General features: G+C 49.6%; 1 protein-coding gene across 1 annotated transcript in view; it reads right to left on the bottom strand.

The window, feature by feature from the left end:
* Positions 1 to 12,143, bottom strand: part of Efcab6 (EF-hand calcium binding domain 6) — a 164,244-nt gene that overhangs the window by 58,398 nt on the left and 93,703 nt on the right. Inside the window, exons 15-16 of the mRNA XM_051159414.1 lie at positions 11,643 to 11,813; positions 9,693 to 9,840 (exon numbers count right to left, since the gene is read on the bottom strand). Coding sequence (XP_051015371.1) covers positions 9,693 to 9,840; positions 11,643 to 11,813 — 319 coding nt within the window. The remainder of the gene's footprint in view (positions 1 to 9,692; positions 9,841 to 11,642; positions 11,814 to 12,143) is intronic.

Here is a 12,143-nt window from a genome sequence, read left to right on the forward strand (position 1 = left end):
ACCCAGTACATCTCATTTCATCCGATCAGAAGCTCAGAGAAAGAGCCTCTCAGAACCCTGGTACAAAGATCTGGAAACAGAGGCTACTGACTTGCCCTGGTTACTAGACCTGGGAGTGGCAGGGCTGAGTCTCAAACCTGGTTCTGATCACAAGCCACCTCATACCGTTAGGGTAAGGACACCAGGCAGGAGAAAGGATGGGGAGTTAGAAGTAGACACACAGAGAAAGAGGGAACCACCCACTGTGAAACCCTGGTCCTCACATTAAATCCCAGCCTGCAATGCAGGGCAGGCTAACTGGCATCTTGGCAAATAAATACCTTGGAACCCCACCAAATGGCCACATGCAGAAGGCCACGAAAGGGCTGTGAAGGGGCCCTTTCTCATGTCTGAATCTTCCCCGGAGGTTTCAGAAAGCAGTTTCTCCTCCCTCCCCAACTGGGCACGGTGTAGGGCTTTCAGGCACTGCCTCCTGATTTGGCTTCAGACTTGGAACCTCTTGAACAATCTGGTTTTGGCTCCAAGGACAGGAGCTACTGTTTGGCTGTCACCTGTCCTTTCCTGTGTGCAGGAAGAGGATGTAGGGAGCTGTAGAGGAATAGTGGCAAGATGGCTGTAGAGCCTTCCTGGTTGGTGAGGCCTGGCCTTGGCCACGTGTGTGTGCGTGCGTGCATGCGTGCATTCGTGTGTGTGTGTGTGTGTGTGTGTGTGTGTGTGTGTGTGTGTGTGTAATGAACAGGCCATAGTGTGTTGGCTGTGGGACTAGGAGCTACAGGGGTTGTGGCATGACTGAGGAGAGGTGCTGAATTCCAAGGCCATCCTTTGGGAATCCCACGCCATCTGTACTATTCACTGCCTGTGTTCCCAGGCCCAGCTTTGTGGAGGTTCCTGTCACAGCATGGGGTGCAATGAGTGCTTCGATAGAAAGCTGCGGCCCACACAGAGACACCCAGAGGCAACGGGTCTCAGGAATGAATAGATGGGTTACTCACTTTGAAAAATAACTTCATATTTTGAAAACAATCACACATGAATTATTCATTGCAAAGTCCTTCTGCTTAGGCCTTTCACAAAAACATATGCAGTGGAGAGGAAGAAAATGTCTGCAGGCAAATGTTTCCCAGCCTGGAGGGTTGTGAAGAATTGGGGGGACACGGGAGCCTTACACAGCTTGTCCAGTGGGCTGGGTGTGCAGTTCCCCAGGGGCGCAGAGTGCCACGGAGTGTGCATGGCCTCGCTGGCAAGCTTCTCAGAAGCACTGAGCTTCCCCAAGGCTGCTGAGGCCCTCTCATCTGCAGTGAACACAGCAGCCAATTCGGAAGACTTAATCCTCAACACTTGCCAGCAGCTCGCAGGCAGCTGGGCTCAACCACAGCCTTGGAATAGATTGAAAACCTTTTATCCACCAGAATCCTGTCTTTTCTAGGAGACACTCTCCTGAAAGTCCATTGAAGAGTGACAAACTAGTATCACATCCCTTCCTTTATTCTTTCCTTGGTTGTGTGTGTGTATACATGTGTGCATTTGTATGCGTGTACATGTATATATGTATGTGCAAGAGGTGTGTGTGTGTGTGTGTGTGTGTGTACAAGCTTTTGGTTTTGCTTGCTAAGTAGGGTAGACTGGGATGCACCTGCACCTGTCTCTACCTCCCCAACACTGGGATTCCAAGAGTGTACCACCATGATTTTCTTTTTTCACATGGTTCTAGGAATCAAATTCAGGTCTAATGATTGCAAGGCCAGTGCTCTACCCACTGAGCTATCTTGCCAGCACCTGCTCTTACATTTTTTCTTTTTAATGCTACAAATGGTGAACTCTGTGGACCCTGCCTGGGACAGATTTCATTGCAGAGAGATCCTTCCTTGAGGCCATGATAACTTATTGAATTGGTGTGTGGTTTTTGGTGCTCTAAGTGGCAGGTACCCAATGATGGTGGCTGAGGGGACCCGGGCCTTTCTGCTTGGGACAGAATGGTCACATCTATACATGCGGCATAGCTGTTGCACCTGTGTGCCATGTTTTTGGCGTCTTCTCTCGAGGCTACAACACTACATGGTCCATCTAGAGCAACACTACATCACTCCACACATAAGACCGAAACCTGGAAGCCACTGGGGCCCCTGCTGACCTTCCTGCTGTGCTATCGCTTGGTTTATATTTACACAGAAGACAAACTCTCCAAGGCAAGGCTGTAGTTTTTAGCCTCCAACACTCTTGTGCATTTTTAAAAATTAAGTGGAGCCTTTCACATTTAGCCATCTGCTCTCTATTTCCATGTGCCACGTGTGGTGGGCATATGTGTGTGAGGCTGATAAATTTCTATGTGCGGTGTGCATGCATGTGGGCACACGTGTGTGAGGCTGTTATTGGGAATTATCCTCAACTTGTCTGCTTTGAGGCAGAATCTCTTATTCAAACTCAGAGCTCACTAATATAGCCAGTCTTGCCAGCTGCTCCCTTTGAGGATCCATGATTTTGCCTTCCAAGGCAGAAATTACAGGTGGTCATGCTCACTCTTAATTCATGTGGCATTTGGGGGATGTGAATGACAGTCCTCACACCTACAGGCAAGGCCTTTAACCGCTGAGGCAGCAAATGCTTTAACCAGCTGGCATCTCCTGTTGACACTTCTTTGTCCCTTCATAGGGAGCATCTGTATCCTCCCAGCACCTCATTCCTTGAGCTAGGGAACTTTCTGCAGCATGCCTGGTACTGAAGACAGGCTCACAGTGAGCTACCTTAGGTGCGTGTCTTCCTTCTGTTTTGCCTTCTTTAATCTGAAGACATCCATTTGTCTCTATCCCAAAAGGGAGATTGTTGGACACAGAGTTCCAAGCTGATGTGGCTCTGACTTTGTGCCCACCTCCCCACCAGTGTGTTGTGTCCCACTGTCCTCCAGCTTAGCCATTCCCGCTGAGAGTTGGGTGGCTGCTCAAAGCATGGCCCACACTGCTCTCTGATTTGGGTTTCCTTGAGCGCCTTGTCTTTGAGCTTCTATTTAGTCTACTTCAGATTTTCTGAGTTTCTTAAACCCATGAATGTAAGCCTTCCACCAAAACTAGACGGTTTAGCACTTGTACGTCCATGCACACAGCACACACGTGCATGTGCGCGCGCGCGCGCGCGCACACACACACACACACACACACACACACACACACACACACACACACACATGAATTAAAATTAATCCTGATCAGGAACAAAAAATTGGTCATCCTCCTCAGAAACAATGGAAGTAATAATAATAAAACAAGGAAAATCTGGGAAATTATCACAGCTCAGAGGGGCCTCTGGGAACAGGTGACTAAGTCTGGTGTGTTGTCTTGAATGCAGTCTGGAGAAAGGACCTTAAATAGAAAGCTAAGGAACTCTAGACCACTAGAAACTCAGTGAGTTACCAGTGTACACTCACTAAATGATGTACAAGGGAGAGCTTTAGGCAGAATGAAGAATGTGAGTCCAGGTTTGAGCAAAGAGGAAGAGTTGGAGAAGATGGAGGAAGAAGAGGAGGAGGAGGAGGAGGAGGAGAAGAGGGAGGGGGAAGAGGGGAAGGAGGGGGAGGAGAGGGAGGGGGAGGGATTTTAGATTGTACGTAAAATCGAAAGAGATGATAAAAGTACTGCCACACACACACACACACACACACAAAACAAACAAAAAACCACAGCTCTCATGGTGGAATCATACATGAGAGAGGCGGGATCATACATGAGAGAGGCGGGATCATACATGAGAGAGGCGGGATCATACATGAGAGAGATGGGTGCAATGAGATAGGGAGCTGTTCTGTGGGCTCAAGGTGCTGTCTGATGACACGCTTAGCATTTGGATTGGTAGAGGGTCCACTAAGTTGATTGATTCCACAGGGTTTTCATGTATTTGTCACAAGATATTGGTTCCACCCAGAGGTAGGCAAGGAATGGCTGTCCCAGGGGCCTAGAACTGTCCCAAGATAAGGCAACCAGCCTCTGGGCCTGCAACACTCCAATCTCTCCACCGCACCGAAATTCTAACAATGTCATCAGTTTCTGCCGACACAGCTTCTTTCCAGGAGTTTTGCTCACAACCTTTACTGCTATGGAGGTGCAAACAGTACGCTGCAAGCAGCACAGCCTTTATAACAGGACCGAGACTGTTTGGCTCGTAACGGGAAATGAGGGAACACTAGACATAGTCCAATAACCCTAAAAGCCAGAACAGGCAGAAAAGGGACCATGCGACGTTGGGGTTAAAGAAAAGGCTAAGACACTCAACTACATTTTATGGAAAGTGAGTTAAATGTGCCCACAAGAGGCTTGTTGTAAGTGCACAGTAAGTTTGAAAGTCAAAAGGGGGAACATTAGCCTAACACTCACCAAACGAAACCAGAAGTCAACGGCCTTGAGACTGTGCAGCCTCATTCTGTATCCAGCATCATACAGACATGCAGAAATCTCAGCGACCTGAAATCTATCTTAGCCAGTAACAGATCCTCACAGTGAATCACCCCACATTAACAGAACACAAAAGAACCTTTCAAACAAACCCACAGACACCGGACAGGTGTGAAATGAGCAGACGAGACATTGGTGATGGTACAGAGCTTCTGAAAACTCAGGGGACCCAAGCGGTGCCCTTAGGAAACTATGCCTCCTTCTGACTGGCCCTCAATAAGAATCAGTGGTCAGTTTTGTCACCACTATACCCGTTTGGGTATGGCAACCTGCCCTGGGAATCCAGCTGTTCTCTGGCCGAGGCTGTTGCTGGAACACAGAGAAACAAGCATAGAATTCTGAGGGTCTTGTGGGGCTTAGGCCAATAAAATGAGGAATGAAGGACCCCAAACTAAGCTGGTGGCCCCATTAAGGCTCCAGGAAGCTTTTAGGAATAACCACTGCTCTAAGCCTCCTAGCCCTGCCCCCTCCCTCATGGAGGCTTCAGCTGCTCCCCTGGGCACTTCTTGAGCCCCCAGCGAGGAGAACCTTCCGCTCCGAATGTAGAATCTGGTCTGACAGTGGTAGAACTCAACTGTGCTAGATAGTTTGATGTCAACTTGATATAAACTAGAGTCATCTGAAAGGAAGGAACCTTGACTGAGAAAAATGCCTCCATAACATGAGGCTGTAGGCGTTTTCTTAATTAGTGATTCATGGAGGAGGGTCCATCTCACTGTGGGTGGTGCCATCCCTGGGCTGGTGGCCCTGGGTTCTACAAAAAGAGCAGGGCTGAGCAAGCCACTAAGCAAGACTCCTTTATGGCCTCTGCATCAGCTCCCGTCTCCAGGTTAAATTCCTGACTTGTCTTCGTTTGATGATGAACAGTGATGAAAATGTAAGCCAAATAAACCCTTTCCTCCCCCCAAGCTGCTTTGGTCACCGTGTTTCATCTAAGATATCCCTGTAGTGCTCAAAGGCTTCACCTAAGCAGGATCATGGGGTGAAGACACTAGAAAGAGCTCTTAAGCCACATCGCTGACACCCCTGTGCCTTTCACAGTGAGCACATCTTGTTCCTCTTACTGTTGCCTTCGCATAAACTTTTTCCTGCATGTAACTGCCCACGATGCCTAAGAAGGATCTTCAAAGAATCTGTTTTGCTGACAGAACAGAGTCCAGTGTGTCCTAGAGGAGTTTAAAGTCACAGGAGGGAAAATATTCACCACTTGCTGTCTTTAGAAGTCTAACCACTGCTTTGTTGTTGTGGTCACTGAGCTTGTTACTCCTTCCCAGGCTCTGTTCTGCTGGCTGTGCTGGACATCTTGAGTGGGCCCATCCCCAGCCAGGGAATAGCACACATGACTGGTGCTGATGGGAGCGGCTGTCAGCCAGAAGGTGGACTGTTGTCTGCTGGGAAGGAGAGGGAACACTTATCTCATTTCTCTCATACTGAGCAAGGTCAGGTGTCCTGGCCTCCAGGAGGGACTCAAGGCGTAGGGTTGAACCATTTGAGGGTGCTGCTTCCCCCTCAAAGTGTAAATGTTGACTATGCACAGCATGGGCCCTGGGGGAGGTGCTTTTAAGGGGACATGGAAGGTAGTGGAGGCTGCGAAGCTCGCATATAGTCTCTTCTCGCAATAGCAGAGGCTTACTTCTTCTGTAGGGAGTAACGGGCCTAGCCCCAAACTTTACCTACAGTAGATGCTCTGTACCCATTGGTTCTGTAGCCATGGACTCAAGCAAGTCAACAACTATTGGAAAAACCATGTCTAAGGTGGCACATGGAAGCCTTTGTCATTTCTCATAATTTCCTAAGTACTGCATTACAACAGCTATTTGTACACACACACACACACACACACACACACACACACACACACACACACACACACACACAAGCATGCACATCTCAATCAGCTGGCCCTTCTGGGCCTCCTGGGGAGTCCAGGTATTCTCCGCACCCTTTCATTCCACCAAGGTCCTGCTACCTGCCAATCACTGGGGAAGCCTCACTGTGCAGGAGGTCCAGGTATCCTTCTCAGAAGCATGCATCCTAAAAAAGAAAGAAAAGCCAGCAACAGTGGAAGAAAAGACCTTGAAGGGACAGAGTAGGGGACAGAAGGGCTGGGAGATACGAACAGGGTGAAGAGAGTTGGGCAGGCAGGGTCACAAGAGGCCACAGGATGTGGGGTCACACGAGGCCACAGGGTGCAGGGCCACTTGGTGGAAAGAGGAGGTGGGGGTATGAGGAGAGCTGTACAGACAGGAGAGGATCTGTGTGACAGGCAGGAGACAATCAGCACAAAGACAGGAGCTGGCCTGAGTGAGCAACTGGGGGAGGGAGCTGGTGTGCAGCACGGTGAGCTAGGAGAGTAGTGGGGAGACCTGAGGAGGGAAGAGATGGTGGCTGGAGCATGCAGGCCTCCCAGGTCATGCTGGCTGCCCATGCTACACCTGAGAAAAAGGGGGAAGCCGTTGATGGCTTCTGAAGACTCTCACTGAAGGACTGCCAGACTGCTTTACCAAGAACCAATGGTGGAGCCAGGACTCAGGCGGGCCGGTGGTGGGGTCACTGTTACAGATGGTACTGAACGGAGATGCTGTAGTACGGGGTCGTATCAGTATGGACCACCACTGAAGGAAGCCGACAGACCTTAATGACAAGATTGGAAGTGGATGTTGGAGGAAGAAAGCATCAATGCAGACTACAGGATTCTAGACTTGAGCATCTACAGAAAACTCTTGGTCCTTGATAGAGGCTTGGAATGTTAGCATCATGCTGCACTGAGATCCTGGAAGGCTCTGTGTGTGGCTCACGGCGCAGTCAGGCAGGCAGGTAACATGAGAGGCTGGAAGTCATGAGAATCATGGTCTGGGCAAGTACACCAGGAAGCGTGTGGCTTGTCATGAGCAGATAGAGCTCGAAGACTGGAGAACTTGTCCCTAAGCTGATGGCTAAGGATGCACAGAGCTCCCAGGTAGCAGTGAGGGACCAAGCAAGCCTTTGCAGCCAGCCGTGCAAGGTCAGCCTTTGCTTTGCCATGGCCTCCTGCCACTTCTTTTGTTCTCTGAATGGTCATGGTGGACCAGTGCCATGAGTCTGTGAACTGAGTTGGGGGACACAGCACTGTGGAGGACAATGCTTCAGCCTGCTAGGTGTTGGGGTGACGATGGGTGCTGAGTACATAGGGTATCATCAACAGTCTGGGGCAAGGTGTGAGTCAGGCAACCAACACCTAATTACCTTGCAACCTTTACAGTCAGCTTCCCACAGCCACTTGCACTCTGCCGAGCAGCTCTCAGCAGTCCTTGGTGACTGCTTACAGCTGGCCTAGTTACCTTTTCTGTTGCCAAAGAAAAACACTGCAACCCAAAAGCAGCTTAGGCAGGAAAGGGTTTATTTGGTGCACAGGTCACAGTCCATCATCCAGGGAAGCCATGGCAGAAACTCAAGGGAGAGGCTTGAAGCAGACGCCACAGAGGAATGCTGCTTACTGGCTTGCTCCCAGGCTCACAGCCAGCTGCCTTGGTTATAGTGGCCAGGGACAGTACTACTCACAATGGGCTAGACCCTTTTATTTTAGCAGTCAAGACAATGCTCCCCCCAAACATGACATAGGGCAGTCTGGCGGAAGTGATCCTCAAGTGAGCTGCCTTCTTCCCAGATGTGTCAAGTTGACAATCAAGATTATCCACCATACTGGCCACGTGGTCCCTGAGCTGGGTCTCTGGAGCCATCTGAACCTTTCCTTTCTCCTACCCCTAATAGCTGAACATGGCTTGACTCTGTGCATCCCCAAGCTTCAACCCCACAGCCCTTATGCTTAAGTATCAGGCCCTGGACATCTTTGGGGTGTGTGTGTGGTGTGTGTTGTGTGTGTGTGTGTGTGTGTGTGTGTGTGTGTGTGTGTGTGTAGGGGAGGGATACATGCCAGAGAGGTGGAGCTCATGTGCATATAAAGGCCACACACCACCACAAGTGTCAACTACCTTACTTTTGTTGTTGTTTTACTTTGTTAAAGGTAAGGTCTGGAACTTGTACTTGGCAGTTAGGCTAGACTGGCTGGCCAGAGAGCCCCAGGGACTCGTGTTTTTCCATCTTCCCAGTGTCGGGACTACATCACGCCAGGCTTGTTACATGGGTGCTGGGGATGGACTCTGGGTCTTCGTGCTTGTGTGGATGAGTATATTATTGACTGAGCTATCACCCTAACCACTAGGCATCTTTTGTTTGTTTCGTTTTGTGAGGAGAGAGGCAGGGACAGTTTCCACAGCTATCCGACCCCACCTAAGAGCTTCGGGTCCCCACCCGCACCAGCCTCTCCTCGGAGACACTATTGAAATGCCACCACATGTGTCTCCAATGTAGCACATGCCAGGAGCTCATTATGATGAATGGCCTGGAGGTAGACACCAGGCAAATGGCCGGCACCTGAGTGAATACTGTCTTCTTAGAAATGGATCCCAATTGCTTTCTGGCCTGTCCACGTGGACGCTGCAGCAGCACATGAATTAAGATGCCTTCTTGAGCAGCAGCCGAAGCGCTCTTGGTGGAGTAGTGCTCATTGTAGGAATCTTAAGCAAACGTGTAAATTAACTCCTAAGGCCTGTGCAGGGCCCTTCAAGCTGAAGCTTTTCTGGCACAAACCTGCTGGTTCCAAAAGCACTCTAGCCTTCCAGATTTCAATGCCACTGTTGCCCCCCACCCCCTTAGAGAAACAAAGCGCAGATTTGTTGCCATAGCATAAGGACCCATTACTGCCATGCAGGGCCCCAGACAGATCTGGATGCTCACCCCACGGTGCCCTGAACCAGGTACATGTGGCCAGCCCAACAGTGCAGCAAGAAAAGTTGTTTGGAACGTTTAAATACCCAAACCAAGCCATGGCCATACTGTAAATATTCTTGGAAGGAAATTTGTCAAAGCAGCTGATTTGGGGCCCTGAGAATCCTCTGGACCTGTTGATTGACACCTGAAAACGGAGCGGCTCCGCCAAGCAACAAGCCACACCTGTGCAGTGGAGTCTGTGCCCTGCAGCCAGCTCCGGGTGCCCAGCCTGTGCCGTTAGACTCGCGCTACATTAAATAAACCGGTCTTTTGGTGGCACCGCCTGTGAATTCTTCTACCCACCAACCCCCTTCCTACTTTGAAATGAATGAGCAGTAACAGTGAACATAGTATGTATGCCAACAGGATGGAACACGGGCCCAGGCAGGAAGCCTCAGGGAGGATGGGGGGGGGGGGGGGGGGGGGGGGCGGGGCAGGTCCTACCTTCCGGAAATCCTCCAGGCCAATCTTTGCATCAGGCTCCTTGCTGATATACAGAAACTGCTTTTTGAACACTGGGTCCTGCTGCTGGATACAGTGCCTGAGTCTGTCAATGACTTCTTCCTTCGTCATGTCCTTTATGGGCTGGGTTCTGAAATCACAAATGGACACTGAGATCCCCACCAGCTGCAACGCCATCCTAAGGAGACCCACACTCAGGGAGTGAGGCTTCCTTCCTGTGTTTGGTGGCTGCAGGAGCCAGGACTGCAGTTCAGCAGCACCGTGCCTGTGGAGCGGGTCTGCCACCCACCCATGCATGGTGACAGGCCACCGAGGAGGAGCAGTACTGTCTTCACACTAAGACCCTTAGCTTGTAGCTGGATGTAAATAACACGAGGCTGTGCTCACGCGATGGTTAGTGTCCCCGCTAGACAGGACTTGGGAGCACCTAGAGACAAGCCACCAGGCACACCTGGGAAGGACTGTCCTCGGCATGTCCGAGAGGATCATGTTGGCTAAATGAGATGCCAAGAGCCACACTAAAAGTGGCAGCACCGTGTCCTGCACTGCATAAAGAGGAGAGAGTGAGCGAACACCAGCATTCATCTTTCTCTGTGGATGCAATGTGACCAGCTGCATCACGTTCCTGCAGCCTTGGCACCACCACCACAATGGACCTCACATACCACTCAAAACAAAATGCTTTTATACACCAGGGAAACAAAGTCAGGGCCTATAGGGAGGCTTCAGGCTAGGCAAAGCATTTTGTGGTAACTAGGTGAAGGCATGGGCCATCCACAGTAGATCAGAGAAGCCATGGTCATCCTGAGTTGCTTCATAGAATCAACTTAATTCACAAAGTGCATTTTGAGAGGGCATGCACTTGCAAGATAACCCTTTCCTTGTGCTCCAGAGCGAGACTGCCATGGGACAGCCATGAGGAGCGGAGTTCCAGTCTTCCGTCCCGGAAAGCCTGCCTCATGAGCAGATAAACTGTCATTATTCTGTCTCCTGGCTACAGGGAGACATGTTGCCAGATATTTAAGCATTCTCTTAAAATACACCCCTGCCCCATTTCTCTTAAAAGACACTGAAAATGAGAAATGACAAGATGGTCCCTCCTGGGTGTCCCTGCTCCTGCAGGCTCATGACAGGCTATGAACAAGCAGTTACAACGACATCTTTTCCTTAGACTGAACCAGTAGTTTTCAAAGGAAGCGAAGCCAGACTATCCATCAGTCTGGTCTTTTTTTTTTTTTTTTTACAGCTCACCGAGAAAGTGTGTTTGGGTTGACAGTTCAGACAGTTCAATCTGGCTATCGGTTTAACAGCTCCGCCATTCATATTAGGACGTGGTAGCTGCGTTAATGGGTGTGTTTTACACTAAATGTTAAGCTGTGATGAAGAGACTAACTTCTGTGAGAGAGGAGATGTGGGTGCATGTCGGGGGAAGGGGGAGGCGAGAGTCCTAGATTGTTAACACTAGGACGACCTCGGCAAGTCCCCCAGCTCTGGGACTATCCTGCTTTCATTTCTAAGTTAGCAATTGGCTTTGGTTATCGGCAAGAGCTCCGCTTGCTCTGACTACACACACCTAGCTAACTGTCCTTTCTTTTACTTTTTCTTTTCTTTTTTAAAAAAAGATTTTATTTCATTTATTTTATGTATATGAGTTCTCTATTTGCATGTACACCTGCGTGCTGGAAGAGGGCATCAGATCACATTCTAGGTGGTTGTGAGCCACCATGTGATTGCTGGGAATTGAACTCAGGACCTCTAGAAGAAAAGACAGTGCTCTTAACCACTGAGCCATCTCTCCAGACCAAACTGTCCTTTCTTAATTGGTCACAATTCTGGAGATACACAAGCAGCCACATGTACCCTAAGTGTCTATTCCAGAGAGGCTTTTTTTTTTCTCACTTTTTTCTTTTTTTACATTTGCTTGTATTTTACCTCCCAGGAAGATCTGGCTGGTCCTGCTCCTCATTTTGAAACTGCCCACTTGGCTGGTCCTTCGGAAGAAAGAGCTGGGAGGTGGGCAGTGGGACATTGGGACAGAGGGACGACAGAAATCTCCTGTACAGGATCCTTCCTGAGGCTGTGTCTTGGAACTTAGTGGAGAGTCTAAAGTAGAAACAATAATCAGAATGCGCCCATTAAAGGGCTAAAATTAAGAAATTAAAAACAAATACGTGTTGGCAGGAGTTGTCTGTGTATAAGGCTGTGCACCTAAGTGTAGGTGCCCGCTGAGGCCACAGGCATTGGAGCCCCTGGAGCTGGAGTTCTGTGTGGTTGTGAGCAGTCTGTTGTGGGTGTTGGGAACTGAACTTGGGCCTTCCATGAGAGTAGTGCATGCCCTTACCCTTTCAGCCACCTCTCCAGTCCAAGGCTAAAAATTAAAAAAGCTCAATCTCAAGTGTCCAGGAGGATATGTGACCTCTACAGGCACACATG

The sequence above is a fragment of the Acomys russatus genome, chromosome 17 (genome assembly GCF_903995435.1).
Source record: "Acomys russatus chromosome 17, mAcoRus1.1, whole genome shotgun sequence".
Classification (NCBI taxonomy): Eukaryota; Metazoa; Chordata; class Mammalia; order Rodentia; family Muridae; genus Acomys; species Acomys russatus.